General features: G+C 44.9%; 2 protein-coding genes across 3 annotated transcripts in view; one reads left to right on the top strand and one right to left on the bottom strand.

The window, feature by feature from the left end:
- LOC135377526 (neuropeptide F receptor-like) overlaps positions 1–19,394 on the bottom strand; it is a 414,003-nt gene that overhangs the window by 45,530 nt on the left and 349,079 nt on the right. The window contains exon 4 of the mRNA XM_064610012.1: positions 1,001–1,078. Coding sequence (XP_064466082.1) covers positions 1,001–1,003 — 3 coding nt within the window. The 5' untranslated portion in view covers positions 1,004–1,078. The remainder of the gene's footprint in view (positions 1–1,000; positions 1,079–19,394) is intronic.
- Positions 8,142–19,394, top strand: part of LOC135377525 (prolactin-releasing peptide receptor-like) — a 774,729-nt gene continuing 763,476 nt past the window's right edge. For both annotated transcript variants that reach the window (XM_064610011.1, XM_064610010.1), the window contains exon 1: positions 8,142–8,496. The gene's annotated coding sequence lies outside the window, so the exon portion shown is untranslated. The remainder of the gene's footprint in view (positions 8,497–19,394) is intronic.

Raw genomic sequence — 19,394 nt, 5'->3', positions numbered from 1 at the left:
TTATTTTCTAATTATTTAGTTGAATGCATTTATACTTGAATGAATTTATTTACGTTGCGACACTACCGTTTGGCTGACATTTCCTTCTCTTATTTTCCCTTTCCTTTTGTCTTCTAATAAATAATAATGCATAATGGCTGAGTATACAAGACAATTTTATACGAAACAGTAAACGTCCCCTTGACATCCAGTCATCCACCACGGACATGCCTGGGACGTTTCCTGGATTGCAAAATGAGGAAGAAAGTCGATCGGTTCCCCTAGACGTCCCCTGGATATAAGCGGTATGCTTTCGAACATCCTTGGGACATCCCAGTGTCAAATTCAGTACGTCCCCAGGATATCTTTGGGATATATAACTCATCCATGGCATTTCCCGCGTGTCGCTAATCTCCACAGTAATTATCCGCAAGGTCGAAGTCTCCCACAGAAGTCATATGCAAGTCGATGCTTCATTATGTGTAGATAAACAGTAGAACCATATGCATTATACACGGTGTTCCTGCTGAGTTATGCATTTTTCTAAAAAAAAAAAAAAACAGTCTGAGCTAAGCGTAGTACCTCAGCCTTTCTATTTTTGCTTGCTTTCATCCATTTTTCTTTCTTTAAACTAACCAACTAACTATAACCTCAGCCTTTGTTGGTGGAGCTAGAGTCACTAAACAAGCTGCTTCAGAACATTCCTAAGCTCGAGCAACAAGTAAAAGGCACGTGCCAAAACTACACTGCTTCAAGTTTTTAATCAGATGATTGTCGCATGATGATGTTATTCTACAGGGTACTTCTGCAGAGGCGTCATTTAATGTTGTATAGAAGAAGCTGGGTGAAATTATGAGTGCCCTCATAGAGGTCTCAGCCGTATGGCAGTAAATCTCACGAACTAATTAGGCTAATTATGTTTATTGACCTGATCCGGGAAGCCGTGCGCCACCGTACTAGCGCTAGATGTCCTTTTCTGGACACCGCGCTATGAAATCTCCAAAAGAAAAGCTTTACTCACCATGTTGGTTATGGTGCAGTGACTTCAGGACATCTCAGGCGCTTCTCTGCACCATGACTATCGTAGCCGCTGTAAAACCTGAAAAGTAGTTTGATACACATGAAGCTAGGGGAACGCACACCATAAGAGTGTATATAAGTCTAGTGTAAATCTACTCCCAATTATTATTTATTTAAAAGTGTATAAAGACACGTTTTATATTGCGATATAAAACGATACTCTAGAATGAAATACGCGTATAACAGAGGTAAAAAACAAATGCAGAGCCAAATGGAACAGAAATAAATCAGGGGCAGACACAGGTCCCTCCGTATATCCGTGTTGGTGACATACTTCCCCGTTACTCAGCCTCTGGCTACTGCCAGTTGTGCTGCATAGGAACCGGATTCAATTTCCCCTGTTATTCCTATTTTTATTTATTTATTTATTTATTGTTGATACGTTAAAAGCCTGAAGGCATTACATAACGGAGGATTTTTCTGTTTCCCTTTCAATTCAATTCAAATTCCGTATTAGCACGGCGAAACAACTGTTGCTTTGTGCGGTGTAGGGATGTCGACAGATGGAAATAGGGCAGCAGGGAGTAGTGAGAAGCAGAGGGGCATAGTATACGCATCCTCGTCCGACGTCTAGGTGTGCTGTGCCAACATTGAGTCGGGAAGCATGCCGCAAACCGCAGCACAGCCGGTAGAGGATGTTCTTATCACAAGTGAATTTACGAAATTGTCTTAAAACGATAAAAGATTGAGTTCCACTATAGCGGCGACACAAATGATGCTGTCATAAATAGGATTAAATTCTGCAGCAACTTGGGCCTGTTTGGTATTCATCATTAAAATCGGTAAAACAGTGCAATATGACGGGGACTAAAAAACGACGAGACACACTGAAGCACTGTACCTCCAACACAACTTTTATTGAGACAGAAAACATGTTTTTAACTGAAGCCTCCCCGTTGCTGAAGTCATAATGTACAGTTATAAAAAAAGTAATGACAGCAGTTCCCTAAGTGAACACTAGTCGAGATGTAAAAATTGTGAAGCGTTATTTAAAAGTACTGAGGTACTAAAAGTGTGTAGGGGGAAATGGTCACTGCTGTTTGAAGAGGCGAGGCAGATTAAGATACACGGTTATATACCTGCATGAGTTCCCGTCGGTACAATATAGTTATAAGATACATCGGTTCCTGGAGGCTTAGTGGCGTGACGAGCTGTTTTAACCAGAGTGTCGAACCGCAAAAAAACACGGGTTCGGTTCGGGTTCACGGTGGTTGGATTTCGTTCCGGTTCAGTTCCGGTTCGGCCACGCAAAAATTCGAACCGGTTCGCGAACCGGTTCAACGCTTCCGTTTTTATATCTCCCATAAAACTGCTCCTATCAGGAAATGCGTGGCTAATAGCCTACTGCTGCTGTCTGCATTGACGTTTTTAGTGACCAGGTACTCCCTTTAGCGAGAGAAAGGCGAAATGTATGGACACTTCGAAATAGCACCCACGCTGATGAAGCCGTGTAGTCCTGCTACATTCGGTTCCAGAAATATCGTTTTTCGCACCCACGGTGCAGCAAGATACATTAACGGAAGCCTAATCAGTGGGACAGCATTTACACGACGGTACCCGCCGGCACACTGCATTCGCAGCGTGAATCGATCTGAGACCGTATTGAAGCATGTCGAAAATAAGACTGCCAGTCTTGCTCTGTCCGAGCTCACAGCAGTGTACCAGTTAATCTACAACACGAAGAAATGTGTCACGACACAATTGCACTAACAGTAAGCCGAACTACGTTTACTTTTCAAACCACGACAAATCAAACAGGCGCTGTTCTCCTTCTCCACTTCTCATGTTTCTATTAATTTTTACTGCTCACGTGTACAGGGAAATGTTGGGCGCTTGCTTAATCACATATTCGTCCTATGGAGCTACACAACCAGCCTACTCAATTCCTTCTTCATTCGTCCGCGTGGCGCGAGCCGCAAGGGGGGAATATGTTTAATGCAAAGTAAAAAAAAAAAAAAAAGAGAAGGGAAAAGTTAGTCACGGTGTAGGCTTGCTATTCCCAAAAGCTATCAAGCTAACAAAAGTAGATACAAGCAGCTGAGACACAGGAAATTATTAAAAAAAAAAAATACAGAACAAACAGCTAATCGTTGCGCATAGGACGTATCACAGAATGCCCAGGAGTTTAGATTCCCGAAGGAATCGTGTCAGCGCAGACGTGACTTCAGCGTGCTGAGTAGGGCCAAGTAGCGCTGCGAGGAAAAGCTCTCGGTAGCCTAGATGAGCAAGGCGGCGCCGGAGACTCGACCGCTGATCTTCGTACCGCTGGCAGGCAAGGAGTATGTGTGGCGCTCACAAGGACAACTGCCCATCAACGTGTTACTGAATGCATATTTACAATACGTCCCCGTTTGATTGCTAGATGAAAATTTGCAAAATCCATGATATTCGTACTCGTTCGGGGGTTGAGAGACACTTGGACTCCTATGCTGACTTGTCCGAACCGTTTCGTGGCGTTCGATGTCCGATGTCCGAACCGTTTCGTGGCGTCCGATGTCCGAACCGTTTCGTGGCGAACCGGTTACCGGTATTATTTTTTCCGGTTCTGCTCCGGTTCTGTTTCAACAGTGTCATGAAAATTTCGGTTCGGGTTCGGTTCCGGCAAAAATAACGGTTCGGGTACGGTTTTCGGTTCGGGTTCGGTTCGACACCCTGGTTTTAACCAACCAATTAGCAACGGGGAGGCTTCTGTTAAAAACATGTTTTCTGTCTCAATAAAGTTGTGTTGGAAGTGCAGTGCTCCAGTATGTCTCGTAGTTTTTTTAGTCCCCGTCTTATTGCCCTGTTTTACCAATTTGAATGATAAATAGGATAGGCGAAGCAAGCAAGCAAGCGAAGCAGGCTCAGCGCGCGCGTTCGCATTTCATCCCGGATAGATGGATGGAAGTGAAGAAAAATATTGAGATTGTGCCTCCACAACTGATCCTCATTTGATCCTCATCTCACTCACATAATAGCCCTCACGTAATGGAGTAGGGCACAGCAACTCCAGCGGTGAAACGCATCATGTCATCATGTATCTGTTGTTGTTGTTCAGAGCGGGCGTTGGAGTCTACGAGTTCAAAAGGAAGTTTGCGATACTGAAAGCCCAAAGCGATTATTTTTCCAGGCCATTATCTGCTACGAAATATCCTTTCTCGCTTGATATACTTTTGTCTGCTCCATCGCAAAATGACGTGGTTATAGACAGCGCCATTGGCAACATCAACAAATACATGAAGTGACAATGAATGAGGAGATTTGATTCTGTGATTGCAAAACTTGCAAGAAGTTGCAAGACTTGTGTGTAACTGAGAAAGCGAAAAAATGGCTAGGAAGCAAGCGAGCTGGTGAAGATGATGCATAATGTAAAACCCCGGGACTAGGGAACACGAAGGGAGAGACACAACACGAAGTCTCAAACACAGCTGAAAATTTTACTTCACATACGAGAAATATACAACTCAACTGGTCCTCAACTGGTTGTTTCTCTTCCCTCTGTTGTCTATGTATTTCTTGTATGTGAAGTAAAATTTTCAGCTGTGTTTGAGACTTGGTGTTGTGTCTGTCCCTTCCTGTTCCCTAGTCTCGTGGTTTCACATCATGCATAAGCGAATACTGTTTAATATCCTCTCTCCTCTGCGTTTCGAGTATGCGGCAGCCCACACTGAGCCATATCGTGTTGCAAAAAAGCACATTCTCCTAATGTTATCATAAGCTAAATATTGTTGTGCCATGGTACATGCCGGCTGTCAATATGCATTTATGTACAGATTCAGAACTCCGCAGGTAAAGTGAAGAACAGCCTCAGGCTATATTTCGAATATGTATTTTTCCTGCTACGTTGCACGTAACCGAATTTCTGGAAAACACCCGACTGACGGTATATTTCCGGTTTATGTACAGCGTGGAGTTTCCACCTGGGAAAGCAAACGCAGTCGGACAAATCTAATTTCCGATATTTGCGATTCGTGATGCCAGCGAATGTAATGCATAGGAGAGAGGCTACACTCGGTTTATTTCTTTCACTGTGGAGTTGCGGGCCTCCACACTAGTGAAGCCAAAATCTTATTTTTCTTACAATCAAATCAAATCAATCTTTCACTTTTTCTTTCACGTCGTTATGAATTCCGTTATCAAGCGTTTCGATGCTTCTGTGTCAAGCGAGTAGACACGAAGATAATAATCACAATAAAAGTTACTACTAAACTGCGTTTCACGGGAACACACATCGCATTCTAAAAGGGCTGCGATTTGCAAATCACTCACTAATTAAGCTAAGCTGGATTATTCGCCTTTATAAAATCATCAAGTAACTTGCTTTTGTGATATTTATCTATGGGTCGTAGTCACCACACCGTAATTTCACCGTAACATCTCTCATTTGCACTATACTCATGTCGAGGTTGACACCTGCGCTAATGCCCTCAGCAGAATAACACGAGCGTATAGTAATGGCACTGGCGTCCTTCTCGCACTCGCAAGTGTGTGAGGTAAGACGCAAGGTCCTTATCCTCAGTATATTTCAGTGCAGATTGCGATATAAATAGTTCTGGTAATGTGACGGTCGATAATGCTACTGAACAACATACTGGACGTTTCTGCAAATAACCGAAATAATAAGGAAACCACCCGCAGAATTGAAACAGTTGATGAAGAAAACGTTCACATACGCTATCATGTCTTCGTGGACAACACTCTTACTTTTATAAACCTTTTAAACCTTCATACCCCCCTCCCCCTCATACTTTAATGTCACAGGTACCTTCCATGAAACGCCCTCTATAGGCCGCGTACCTCCATCACAGAATTTCAAAGGCACATTATGAAAAAATTAAAAATACGATAATGGACCTGGGTGGATGGATGGATAGATGAAGAAAATATCGAGATGGTGGTTCTACAAATTCGGATTTGTCTACTTCATCATGGCCCTTAAAGCCGAGTGCTCAGCGACCACTTATGATTGTAGGAGAAATGAAGAAAATTAAATTGTGACCAAATAAGATAAAAGAAAAGTAATTCAACATCAAAGGGAGAGCACACAGACCACACGAAAGACATAGACACGACAAGCACTTTTTGTGCTTGTCATGTCTGCGTCTTTCTTGTGTTCTGTGAATCTGGTCTCATTATTCAGTCTTACGCATTGCGACACGGAAAAAACCCCGAAGTGATCAATACAGTAACACAAGTTGCATACAAAGAATTGTGCGTGCGACATAGCTAGATGAATAGCATCCACTACACCTATACTGGGATCATGTTGTGCATCGAATATCTTATGCGTCGACCTCCCACCCGAACTCATTCCAGCCAACCCATCCCAGCTATAGTGGTGACGTTACCACAGACCTGAGGCAACAACAACAAAAAAAAAAAAACGGTCACGTGCCTCGTCAAGGCTGACATTAAGCCTGACAAACGAATTGAGAAAAGCTTTCTAGCCGACGTTATCTTTGCCTTTATTTTATTGTTGCTTCGAAGTGTTATAAGGTTGACAGGAAGAACGAGATCAATTGAAACTGCAGCCCACTGTTTTATTTTGAACGCCATTGCCCAAGATAAATCTCCGTGACCTTTGAGGTACTTCCGAGGCCAATCAAAACCGTGGAATATCTCGATATGGGGATTATAAACGGAAGATTGATTCGAAATCTTGGTGTAATAGGAGTGTGACATTTCGCGAAAATACAGGGCGCCGTATATCGACCTGTACAGCCCTACACTGTGCTTGCGTGAGTTCTGAGTGGACGAAGCAGGCTAATGACTTCTTGTTAGCGAAAGGTCGCACAGGGTATTTACTCGAACTCCCGTCCCGGAGCGTGGGGTTAGTTACGGCGTTATTGGTCTTGCCGCTTGAACGTTTGCATGGATGTGATAAGTTCTTGTATGTACGGGCTGTCTGGATTTGAGTAAATCATAAATATCGAGGAATAACGTTAACACAGCGCAACATGTACAGATAATAGAGAGTTTTAGTGCATCGCACGCTATCGCCTTTGCGTACGTAAGGGCTAACATTGGTGGTTCAGCGCACGCGCGAAATATAAATAGAGCTTTGCGCAGTGCGCAGAACCACCACGCTATCACTCACGCACGCAAAGGCGATAGCGTACGGTGCACTAGAACTCTCTACTAGCGAGTTTTAGTGCATCGGAAGAATTCTCTCAGGCTTAGTAATGCGATGTCACTCGCTCCAAAGAAAGAGCGTCATTGGCTTATTGTGTTCATGATAACTGTTCCGAAAACATGATAAGGCAATTGCCCTGTTTCTTCAGTGGGTGACGTCACATTGCTATGCTTGGATTTACTGACTTCATTTATCATGTCGTTCTCATACGTAGAGCTCTTCCATGTACTAAAACTCGCTATTGAACAGGAACGGGAGCGTTTTGTTCGTTCTTGTTCGTCTTTTGCGCTTCCTTGACATGAGTGATACACAGCGAACCCCCCTTCAATTATTGAATTAACAAACAAAAACATCCGATCCCACATGATAATGGAAACCTGTGGCGGACAATGAAGTCTAAAATAATTGTGTCGTTTGCCACCTGATGCTTTGTCCACTTTGCTTTACGGCAGAGAGCTACGCGTTCATACTTATGTGAACGCTGTAACGTAGAATACGTTCTTGGGCTCGCAATACCAGTTTCTAGCGTCCGTGCGTGCCTACGGAAGTGAAATGAGGTTCGAAGATGTGGAAAGGGAGTATCACGACGAGCAGTTGGGCTAGTTGGTGTGAATGCACGATGAATGCATCCGTCCCTTTGTCTTTTGCGTCCTGTTTACCGCATCATGGAAGGGAGTATCAGTCGCCTTCGTCAACGATTGCAACATGTGCAAAACCCGGTGGTTGTCGCGGGCAATGGATGACATTCTCCATTTCTTGAAACACTGTTGTGACGACCTATGCGCGTACTGTACATACTCTGCAAAACACTGCTCCGAACCACAACATGTTACCCCTACAGTGATTCATCAACCTCTCCCAGCCCGGTTGTCGATTTGAAATCTGCAGTGTCTAGCCTAGTGCTTCCTTATCAGCAGAGCAGCTTCGCGACAGCGGAATGCAAGTCACTTCGGCTAGCGCGTGCGCGGCGGCTAACCTGTGTCGCAGTTAACCACATTCCTTGCGTCGCGCTGTCATGAAAGGTCGTGCTGTGGTCTGTGGTACAAAATGGCGTAGCCGTCAGTGTATTGTTCGTGGATGGTGTTCAGTGATTCTCGCCTTCAAATTGTAGTGCGGTTCGGTACCTTGTGCTCTCCGGGAGTAGTCCTGGCGTCGCAGTTTTGTATTGGCGAGTGAATAACAGTGGACAGCACAGTGACAGTGTGTAGTAACAGACCGTTGTGCAGCAGTGTAACAGTACCAGTGAACAGCAGATTGAAGCAGTGTATCGCACAGTGCACTACTAAGGCGATCTTGAAAGAGGCGGCTCGACACGGAAATTGACGGTAAGCTATCACTATGAGGAAGCTTCTTCGGCTACTTTAGCCCGTATACTATCAGCATGTCATGCATTGTGTCCTTGGAGTTAGGTAACATAACGACGCATATGTAGTTTAATTCGTGGAGGATTATCAATTTTTCAAACGGGTGCTGCCCGTTATCGGGACCACTGTGTTTTAAAAATCAGTGAAAGCGTTTGCAAGGTAAACATTGCGTACTAGTCGAAGAGATCTACCGAATCTGAAAATATAGGAAATATAAAATCGTGTGGTCTATAACCTTTTTTTATATTCATTTGGATGTGAAGCACTTCTACAGCAGACTAACGGATTCGGATGTCGCCACCTTGTGAAAGGTAGAAAAATGTGCTCGCCACTGTTAACCAATCTCTTGTTTCCGTGGCCTCGCTCCGATAAGTGCCCGTTCACCGAGGAACATTAGAAACAACTATGAACCGGTCGATTGTTACTTTTGGGGGTGGTCGGGTGCTGGCATGGTATGGCTTGTTGATAACACGTGTATGGACAACGGGTAAGGAGCAAAGGAAAAGTGCTTCTCTGGGCCCTCCCTGAATGATACCTGTTTCGCGCCCGGGCGGTGTAATGTTTTCTAATGGCATTTTGGACTGGTAGTCACCGATCGCTCTACCTTCGACTGGTCAAAACGGAGCGCTCTGACAACAGCTTCGGCAGTTCTTCCTTTCTTCCCGCGTGGCTGAGTCGTTAGCGTGCTGGCCATGTCACGTCGAGACTGGGAGGTACCCGGGCTCGAATCCCGGTGCCGGCTGTGCTGTCTGAGGTTTTTCCTGGGTTTTCCTCAGACGCTTTCAGACATATTTCGGCACGGTTCCCTTAGAAGCCGACGCAAGACGCACATTCCCCCAGGGCGTTAGTCGTGACGTTGCGCACCTCTGTGAGGCCGATAACGGCGAGCCCTTTCAGCATCACCGGTCTTTCTCCCATCTTCTTTTTTCTCCAGCTTCATTCTGCCGCCGGTTAAAGATGCCATATTACCCCTGACACCCGGGCACGTTTGAGCTCCTTTACACAAAGGGACACCTAACGGAAAGGCGTTGCGTGACGTGACACATGGCCCAGGAGAATCTCCTTTCACGAAGCGGTCCTTTTGGGGAAGCTGAGATCAGCAATCTCCTTTCCATCTGTAAAGGCTTATGGCCATAGTTGTCGATGCACCAGGAAAACTCTAATCATCATCATCATCTGTAAAGGCGTAGTGTCGACCGATGGGCGATACGACGACAATACTCTCGAACGAAGGCTAGACCGTGTTTTCATTTTTCAAGTACTCGAGGTCTGCGTGCAGATATTGCGGTTGCAGTACGTATTTTGAATTCATTGGTCGTATTGTTACGTTTACTGTTATTTTGTCGTACGTGTGAGCTGGCTCTAATGGAAATATCTAGCCCGACATCTTTGGGTATATTTTTCAAACGAAACACCAAAAGGACTTCGCTCTTGCCGTGTGTCGCCGACACGAACTCCTTTCGCGAAGGTGTTCCTTGCAGGCGTAAAGTACCCCTAATGGAAAGGAGATCAAACGTGCCCGTGTATGCCAGGGGTACACGACAATCGCTGACACAGCGGCAGGGATCGGGTGCCATTCAGGATAGCCCCAGATAAGCGGTCTTTCTTCCTTTGTGCATCAGCTGTTGTCCATACATGTGTTGTCAACAAGCGATACCACGTCAGCACCCGACAACCCAAAAGTGACAATCGACCTGTCCATTGCTGTTATCTATGCTCCCCGATAGTCGGGCGCTCATCAGAGGGAGGGCACGGAAACTAGAGACTGGTTAACAGTGACGAGCGCAGTACATTAGGTTAGGTTATCCCACAGATTGGGAGGGGGGGGGGGGGGGGGCTCTCTCTTTCGCAGACACAGAAGTAGGCACGCTCTAGGCGGTGCCGACATGAGACTCTGCCGTCGAAGTGTCGTTGCCTCCTGAGTAAACAAGGCGGATCATCTTGAAGAAACCGGCGATAAAATTTCATTTTCATATGTTTCACACGGCATTCGGCGTTCATTCTTGTTTCATTTAATTCGTGATCCGTTCCTCTTTCTTATGTTCATTTTCTTTCGTTAAAAAGCCCTGTGGTCCCGATACCAAACTACATTCAAATTTCAACTTCTCGTGGAACCTTCAAGTCACAAGTTTATCTTAACTTGGGACCAAAGTTTGAACTAAAACTGTACGATGGGGAATTTGAAATCACAAACAGTTCTCCACCGAGCCGAGACAGTGTTAGTTTTCGTCGAAACTGCGAAGAATCTGAATATGCGAAAAAGCCATCTTATGGCCCAAGAGACACCTGGTAAGAAGATTTCTGGGTCATTTGTCTCTGCGCAGAGTGCCGCCCACGCGAGTGGAACCCGCAAGCGGTGGAACCGTGTTTTTCGCTGTAAGCATCCCATTCGCATGGCAAATTTTTAATTTCAGGCAGAAGAATAAGGTAATTTTTGGACAGGTAGTATTTCTGAGTCTGGAGAGTGAGACGGAGGATGGAAGACGAAGTTGATGTTGATATTGGGAAAAATATTAAGTAAAAGGGAGAGACTGAAATTACGAACACGAAGTAGATAAAACAAAAGTCAGCCAGCAACGAAAATTTAAAACAAGATTATTTTAGGTTAGGTGCAAGGAGAACAATATGGAGATGTTGGCTTCCACAACCGAAGGAGCCGGCTGCCCCATACCAGTTACATGTGAACGAAAAGCGTGTGTATTTGTATGTCTGTAACGCATCTCTGTTTCCAACGTTTATAAGTTTTTACTTAGCCAAAGTCTTGGAAAAACCGAGTGCGAAGGAGCGCGAACAATGAGGAAGTGGTGAACTTTAGCCCATTAGAGCTTGCATAATGAGCTACGCCCCAGCTCGTGCAGACGCAGTGTTGCCAGATTACGCGTGAAAGTGATCATTTTAAAGTTAGGGAAAACTCGACATGTTCAAAAATCGTTTCGCAAAGTACAGTCTATCAACAGAAAGAAAGTCGCAATCCGACGGCGTTGTAATAACGCGCGGCGATGGATAATTCCACGCATTCATGAATGTCCTTGAAACCTGGTGGATATGCAAACCCAGCGTTCAACTTTTGACATCGCACGAAATACGATCGGATTACGTCTTCTGAGAGCAACGCAGTGGAGGTACGGCAAAGCTGCGCTTCACCCAACTAATTAACGACATTTGACGGGCATTCTCTGGCTGGCGGGAAACAAATGCACCCCGCAGAGCAGATGTGTGCGCTCCGTAATGAAGAGGAGAGTGAAGGTTATGAATCTCGGGCGCATCTGGTCAATTGGAGATATGCTAATTACCACTCATTAATGAGCGATAGGTTTCTGCTTTGAGTGCACGGTGTTGGGCTACTGGAAAAGCTGGGCAGCGTCAACTCAATGATGGCTGGGAAAATTGTTACAGCTGCCCTTTTGATGTGAGGGAAAAAAGAGAAAGAAAAGTTATATAAGAACTTGGCTCAAGAAAAATGTCACTAAGTATCCACAACGGAGACACGGGTCCCGAATCCCTGTGGGCACACGGGTGAGTTTATGAATTAGTAAGAAATACCCACCATTGAACAGAACGGAAGACTACGTCGCCCATCTATTCTTTATTAACCCATTTGAATAGCGAGTCTTATAATAGTCGGGAGGAACGCCATACACAGTAAATCGTTTTACGCCTTTATTCGCTCAAAACAGGCGTATTCTGATATAAAAACACCCCTTTCTATCCCGCAAACTGTGTAAAAAGAGCATTACTAAAGGTGCAATATCGACATACAACTAGTTTTATCCAATGTCGATCATTAAGGGTGTACAGTGAGGTGTTGAAAGAGTGTTTACGTCCACACCTTTTTACACCCCATTTGAGCTGGGAATATGGTGTTGAAAAAAAATTTTTTATTGTGTGTTAGCGCCGCGAAGCAACTGTGGCTGTGAGCGGCGTACAGACGTTGACAGATGGAGAGAGGACAGCAGGAAGGAGTGGGGCATAGGGGGATTAGTATGCGTCCTGGGCCGACTTTAGGGGGAACTGTGCCGACATTCGTCTGGAAAGTCTTCGGAAAACCCAGGGAAAACCTCAGACAGCACAGCCGGTGGTAGGATTCGAACCCACCACCTCCCAGTCTTCAGCACGACCTTGGCTACCACGGACGCCTTAGCCCACTCTGCCATGCCGCTGGTGGCGTTGAAAATGGTGTTTGAAAAATTATGCTGCTTTCACAGCTCCACTCTGCAGTTAATCACATTAAAAACGATAACTTGAGTTAAAAACATAGTATTTGACAGGGAAGGATGTCAGGAATTTAGATGGTATCCTTGACTCGTTGCAGGCGTACGTTTTAATTGCAAAGACGAATTCCCGGCACCGTTGCAGACGTTTTCCGCGCTACTACACTTCACGAACATGCCCCCAACTAATTGTATTTCAGTGTATGATCCATCCGATACGCTAATATAGGCTACCGAGGGTGCCCAGGTCTCTTCAAGCTTCGGCACTCACGCCTACGGGGCCTAACGAGGCGTGCCTGTGGCGCATTACGCACCGGGTTAGGTTGTACGATGAAACTACGCCTGGAAGTCTGCCGTGTTCAGGTTGGTACTTGCCAACAAGAACGTCGAACTGCATGTCTCTGTATGCTACCGCGGGAGCTTGTATTACACTAGCCATTTGAGAGGGAGTATTTACCACAAAACAACTCCATCCTGAAAGGTGTTTTCAATAGAATACTCCTCTTTTAACGGTGTTTTTGTTTTTAAATGCCCATTATAAGAGTGTTTTATGAGGAATATACCAATTGAAGTGTGTTTTAGAAAACAGCCTTGATTCGGGTGTAAGGGAAACACCAAAAAGGCGTGCACCATGAGACAAGCCATTTACACCAAAAAAGTGTAGAAAGGTTTACTGTGTATTGTAGAAAAGCCTGAATTTGGTCAAAAAAGAACGGGCGACCGAGTCTATTCTCCTTTTTTGTTAAAACTCGCGTTTTTTTTTTTACAGTTTGCTTCCTTTTTTCACTTCCGTGTTAGCGTGGCGAAGGAACTGTGGCTCTATTCTAACTCTACGTAGATTCATTTTAGAATTGTACTACCAGCGCGTTGTTGGTAATGGCCATGGCCCACCGCTGGGTGGAGATTACATTTCCCCAACTTTTTCTGCAAACATCACTATCACCCTAATCAATTTTGGTTTTTGTTATGCATCAGAACATCTAATCAGAATATCGCACGACATTTGTGAAATCTTGTTTTTTTTTTCGCGTTAGTGCCGCAAAGCAACTGTGGCTATGAGCGGCGTACAGACATGGACAGATGGAGAGAGGAAGGAATGGGGGACAAGGGGCGTTAGTGTGTGTCCAGGGCCGACTTTAGGGGGAGCCGACATTCATTGCCGACATTCGTCTCGAAAGTCTGTCGGAAAACCTCAGGCAGCACAGCCGGTGCAGAGATTAGTGTCACCTCCCAGTTTCGGCGCGGAAAGCGATCACCTAACCACTATGCCACGGGAGCTGGTAGTTTGCACACCGTAGGCCGGAATGCTACAACAGCACCTTCGCTGCGACGGACAGTGTTGGTAAACCACCGGTACTGAGCAGAGTTACTTCTCTGGCGCTCTTAATTATATTACATGTGTGATGGCACTGACAACCACCTCTTCAACCATACATAATAATTGAGAATAGATATACAGGGTGTTTCACATAACGAAAAAAGAAAGAAATGGTATTAGAAAATCTCCTTGTCTGAAGACTACGGGTTGAAAGTCTGACTCACTCAACAACGTCAACTTGTCAACGTGATCTGTCAAGCTGACAACGTCAACTTGTCTGAACACTATGGGGTCAACGCTATTTACCTCGGAGGAGATTTTGTCATGGCTTCTGAGCGCTACTATGAACCTAATTCGCGAGAAATTGAATTTTTCCAATTGAACTCGCTGAAATTTGCGATGTCAACCTCACATTTTTTTGTTCTTGTTGTTTGTTTACAGAAATAGGAAGCGCGCATCGTATTTACGCCATTCTATTGCAAAATACATTCACTGCTACGATAGTAGTAGCCGGTAGCCAGTTCGATTTCGTCGAAACTTACATCCCCATTTTTTTCTTTATCAAATTGCCGCAAATTGCCGGCGGTGCTCAGATCTCCGAAAGAAGCTACGCGAGGAGGTCATGTACCTGCCTTTCACATTTCCTTTTCTGAGCTTCTGCTGATAGCGGCAGCATGGTTGCAATGCAAAGTTATCTGTAATAAGAGCGAGGAAGGGGCGGGTGACCATTCTTCTTCAGCCACCTTTTGGGTTAATTTCACGAATTTTTTTCGAACGATTTTTTTCGGTTAATTTCACGGTTAATCTCACGGGAAACTAAGCCAATGCCTCCTAGATAACAGAAGGCCTGTGCACTCTTTCATTTGACGTCACGCACCTGGCCCCACTGTCGCTGTTGGCGATAGATAGATGATAGATATGACGTCACCAAAGAGCGAAGAAGAGAGAAGCTCCCTCATTGGAAGTGTATGGCGCCGTTCCAGGTGCGTCACGTTATCGAAAGAGTGTGCAGGCCTTCTGTTATCTAGGGGACATTGATTGAGCTCGGCTGACTTCTTCTGAGCACCTTTATCAAATTTAATTTGCGATAAATTGAGTTTTCCCGATTGATCTCCGAAATTTGCCAAGTAGAACTCACGTTGTTTCCTTTCCTTTTCTTTTTTTTGGCAGAAACAGAAAGCGCATATCGGATTTACCCCATTGCATTGTAAAATACATTCCCCGCTGCTTTGGTAATAGGGACTTTTAGAACTTTTAGAATAGAAGAATAGGGACAGGAGCTTTGCATGTGCGAGAAATAGCGTTATCGCCCCTGCGCATGCCCAGAACGTAAATTCAGCTTTTGCGTTTTGCCCTACATTTGCGTGGTGACAACCTCCTCAACTCTGAAGTTTCCCTTTCAACTTGGACTCCCGTGGAAAATCAAGACCTCCCCAACGCTTTTGATCTCCCACGGGAAAACGGAACTCCAGTTGCAGAAAGCTGCAAGTAACTTTCGTGTTGACCGCATGTCTGATACATTTTCCCTCCTGGAACAATTCAGCTTCCTATACTCGGTTAATTTCTCTCGTGAGGGTCCCTCCCTCTTTAAAGCAGGCTATATATTTTCGAATCCATGCAGTGTAGGAGCTTCCTGACTACTATAACGAGTAGCAGTGGTAACTTTGAGTTATCTACGCGTAGCTTTCTCGTAGAGAGGAACACGCGAATAAGGCAGTGTTATTGTCGAAACACACGAATATTCACTGCAGAACGCACTGTTTTAGAATTAATCCACACGTTGCGTTATTTGGGCTACGCAGTGTTGTCAGCAGCTCCTTGTTATCCAATAGGTATTTCGGACCCTCTCACCAGAGACAATTGCCGCTGCTCGACGACTCTAATTTGTGCCCGAAAAATGTCACAAAGACTAGAAGCTGAACGAGAAGTTACTAGGAAATGAGCACTGCCTATAACTTTGCATCCAGCAGCTCCCGTGGCATAGCGATTAGTGCGACCGCTTTCCACGCCGAGACACGCCCACGCGGGTTCGATTCCCCGCACCGGCTGTGTTATCTGGGGTTTTCCCTGGGTTTTCCGGCAGATTTTCCCAACGAATGTCGGCACAGTTCCTCTTGAAGTCTGCCCAGGATGCATACTAACCTCCTCGTCTCCCATTACTTTTCTTTTTGTCCTCTCTCCATCTGTCCACGCCTATACGCCGCTCATGGCCACAGTTGCTTCGCGGCGATAACACATAATTAAAAAATATAACTTCGCATCCTGCCAACATGGCATAATGTACGTCTGTGCACAGTAAAAAGCTAAGGATGCTCATCCTGCATCTCGCCTTGCACTGAGTAAGAAGCTTGTTCAATTTCAATTGATTTAAAATTATTTTTTATCGCAATACAGGATAACACTTTGTCTTCATGGATTGTATGCATCCAGCACGTATACTACGTTACACGTGCGTACGTACGCATTTGTTACAAACTAGTAAAGGCCTGACGACGATAGTTAATAAGAAACAATGCGATATAATACGACTCTTGGTTCCAGTGGTGTGCTCTGTATAGCTTCTACAGTTTGAGTTTTCTACCAGTTTCTTTTTGCATACGGAGTGAACGTCCCTCGCTGGGAAGATCAAGCATGAACATGTATGTTGAATCATGCATCTCCTTCCGTCAGCTACTGAGCTAGTAGGAAGCAGATGTCGCTGTGTGTGTGTGTGTGTCTTCCGCTGTCCGAGCCCTGTGTTCGAGAATGGCTTCTTGTTCACATAGAATTATACGTAATTCCATTGCAGCTTTGTGTTTAGGGATAGGGTCCTGCGACCACCGCGTGGAAGCATCCCATATCATCATCACTTTTTCTTCCTTCCTTCCTTCCTTCATTCATTCATTCATTGTTGTTGTTGTTGTGGTTCTACATCTACGTGGGTGCGATGCTAGAGTCCGCTATAAACTAACAATCCTCCAGATACGCTTGGGCGAATCAAATTGGACTTCATGAATGCGAAAATATGTGACGCATACGCATTACCAGTCCTGATGGAATTGGATTCTCCAAGCGGGAGTGAGCGGATTTGGAGAATGACTGTCGATTGTATAGTATGAATGTTGACATTGCATTCGTAGTCTTTCAGCTGCGCTTCCTTTTCGCATTACATATTGGCTTATTGAATTTTACAAACATTTGATAGCGGAAACACAAACTCGGTTTAGAGTTTGCAAGCTGAACAGGAAAAAAAATGAACGAGACATGTTTTCTTAAGATGAAGTAAGAACCATCACAACGCTTGGTGCTTCACAATGCTAGCTGAGACAGGCATTGCACTGCTTTCCGGAAATATGTTGTCACAGCCGCTATGAACACCATCCCATAGCATTGCCTAGTACAGGCCTTCCTAGCCGATTAATGGAGCGACAACGCCATGTGCTTCTTTGTTTTCTTTTCTGTAGACTTTCTTTCGTAAACTGTAAAAGGTAAGACAGTTGTTGCAGACTTCTGTCATGTAGTACCGAAGCGAATACATTTCACAGTGATGCAATATGTTGACTGGTAAAACAAACAAAAGCACCCTTTTGTAACACGTGTTTCTGAAGGAGAGTATTGTCAAAGCAAATGTTTTTCGTTATTGAGAAGGTCTAACAGACAACAACAATAGCTGCTGACGATGCTGTCTAGCAGACGAGCGCTACAGATGCAATACGCTTTCATTGGCCACTGCCCTAGTGCTTGATGATTCAACGTAGCAATATTTTTTACCTGTTTTATGGAAACCTCGTGGTAGCTTCTGAACAATACCCCAACAGAATTCTCTAACACAGAGGGTCTCAGCATCTCTAATCTCCACTGTACTAGTGAACCGTTCATGTCTTTTTCAGCAGTGATCGAGAGCTTGTAATCGAACAGGCGTGTTGATATACACGCCGCGTGGAGGGGGCGAAGAGAGAAGCCTTATAAAACGCCATACTCCGAGTCAATACTCGGTTACCAGTTCCGTGCGACTATATAGTTACTTCCGTTAGTAGTTTTCCTTTTTTAAATATCTTTGTCTCTAAATATGTTTATTAAGAAAAAAAAGGAAAGGGCTTCAGGGCTTTGCGTACAGTGAACGCACAAGGAAACTAGACTATTCCGCTTTGTCTTGTTCGAATTCTAAAGACTAATCCACAGAACGAACGGATGAGGTTATGATTTGTTTGCGCCATTAGGCGGAGTACGCAATTATTTTTTTTTTCCGACAAACTGTTTCTCCGGTGAGGATGATGGGTTTCTCCGCGCAAGCACATCTCATGGAAAAGTTTCTCGCAAGTTGAACCACTCCCGTAACTCAGTGAAGAAATATTGTACGGCAAATCTCTCGGAATGATTTCTCGAAACATGAAACGCTGGATTCTCTCGCTCAAGTGCTGCTAGAAGCGGCAATTATGTGCGTTCACCAGCTGTAATTTTTCTCATAGCCATACGCCCTTAAGTGCCTACATGTACTTTTACGTTATTCGTGAAGTGCGACATCTTTGCGCTTCGGTGGATGTGGAACATTGCCAAGGCATAACATATACAGTGCTTCGTGGGATGCAACAATGCCGCCCAACGCATAGCATGAGTGGAATTGACGTCCGGTCGAGATTGAAGTAGATGAATGATTCTTTGGCTCCACGAAGATGGGCGGGCAGACGGTACTTCATTAGGGGAGCGCTCCAGTGTACTGGAGACCATTTGAAATGTACCCGAGAATCCATTAACCGTCTTAGAAGGCTGCAGGCGCTCTGACCACTACTGCGAACAGGGTTCGAAGTAACCCATGGAAGGGACGCAGTGGCTTAGAAATCCAGTTAGCTCTGGGAGGACAGGCTGCTCAGAGAGTGCTGGCTATCACGTGTGTCGATTGATGAGTTTCGCCACAAGGGCACAGTTCGTCTCTCTGCTCGTGAAATGTGATTTGTAGTTCAAATTTCGCAGATAACAGCAGAATTAGTTGTGAGTTAGAATATGTTAGTGTGAGCGTCGCAGTACCACCGCAAGGATCGCCACGTAACGTACAGCGTATGCATGAGCGTGAGTCACCGTCGATCATTCACTCCTCCGCTATTTAGGAAACCATTCGAGCGCCTCTATAGGTCATTGGAGAGGCAAAGAAGTCGTGCCATCGGGCTACAACGTGCATCGCAAATTTCTGACACCATCTGATGGTGGCATATATTTTTGCGCTTTTCATCTACCATCCACAACAGTACAGGCTTGTCGATCACCTTATCCAATTCCAACTGCGAAAATCTTGGAAGAGCATGCGCCAATGCTTTACTTAACCGTCGGAAGAACACGTTCATCTAAAGAGGTCA

The sequence above is a fragment of the Ornithodoros turicata genome, chromosome 1 (assembly GCF_037126465.1).
Source record: "Ornithodoros turicata isolate Travis chromosome 1, ASM3712646v1, whole genome shotgun sequence".
NCBI classification, from domain to species: Eukaryota; Metazoa; Arthropoda; class Arachnida; order Ixodida; family Argasidae; genus Ornithodoros; species Ornithodoros turicata.
The sequence above is the reverse complement of the archived record's forward strand: the minus strand, read 5'-3'. Positions and strand labels throughout refer to the sequence as shown.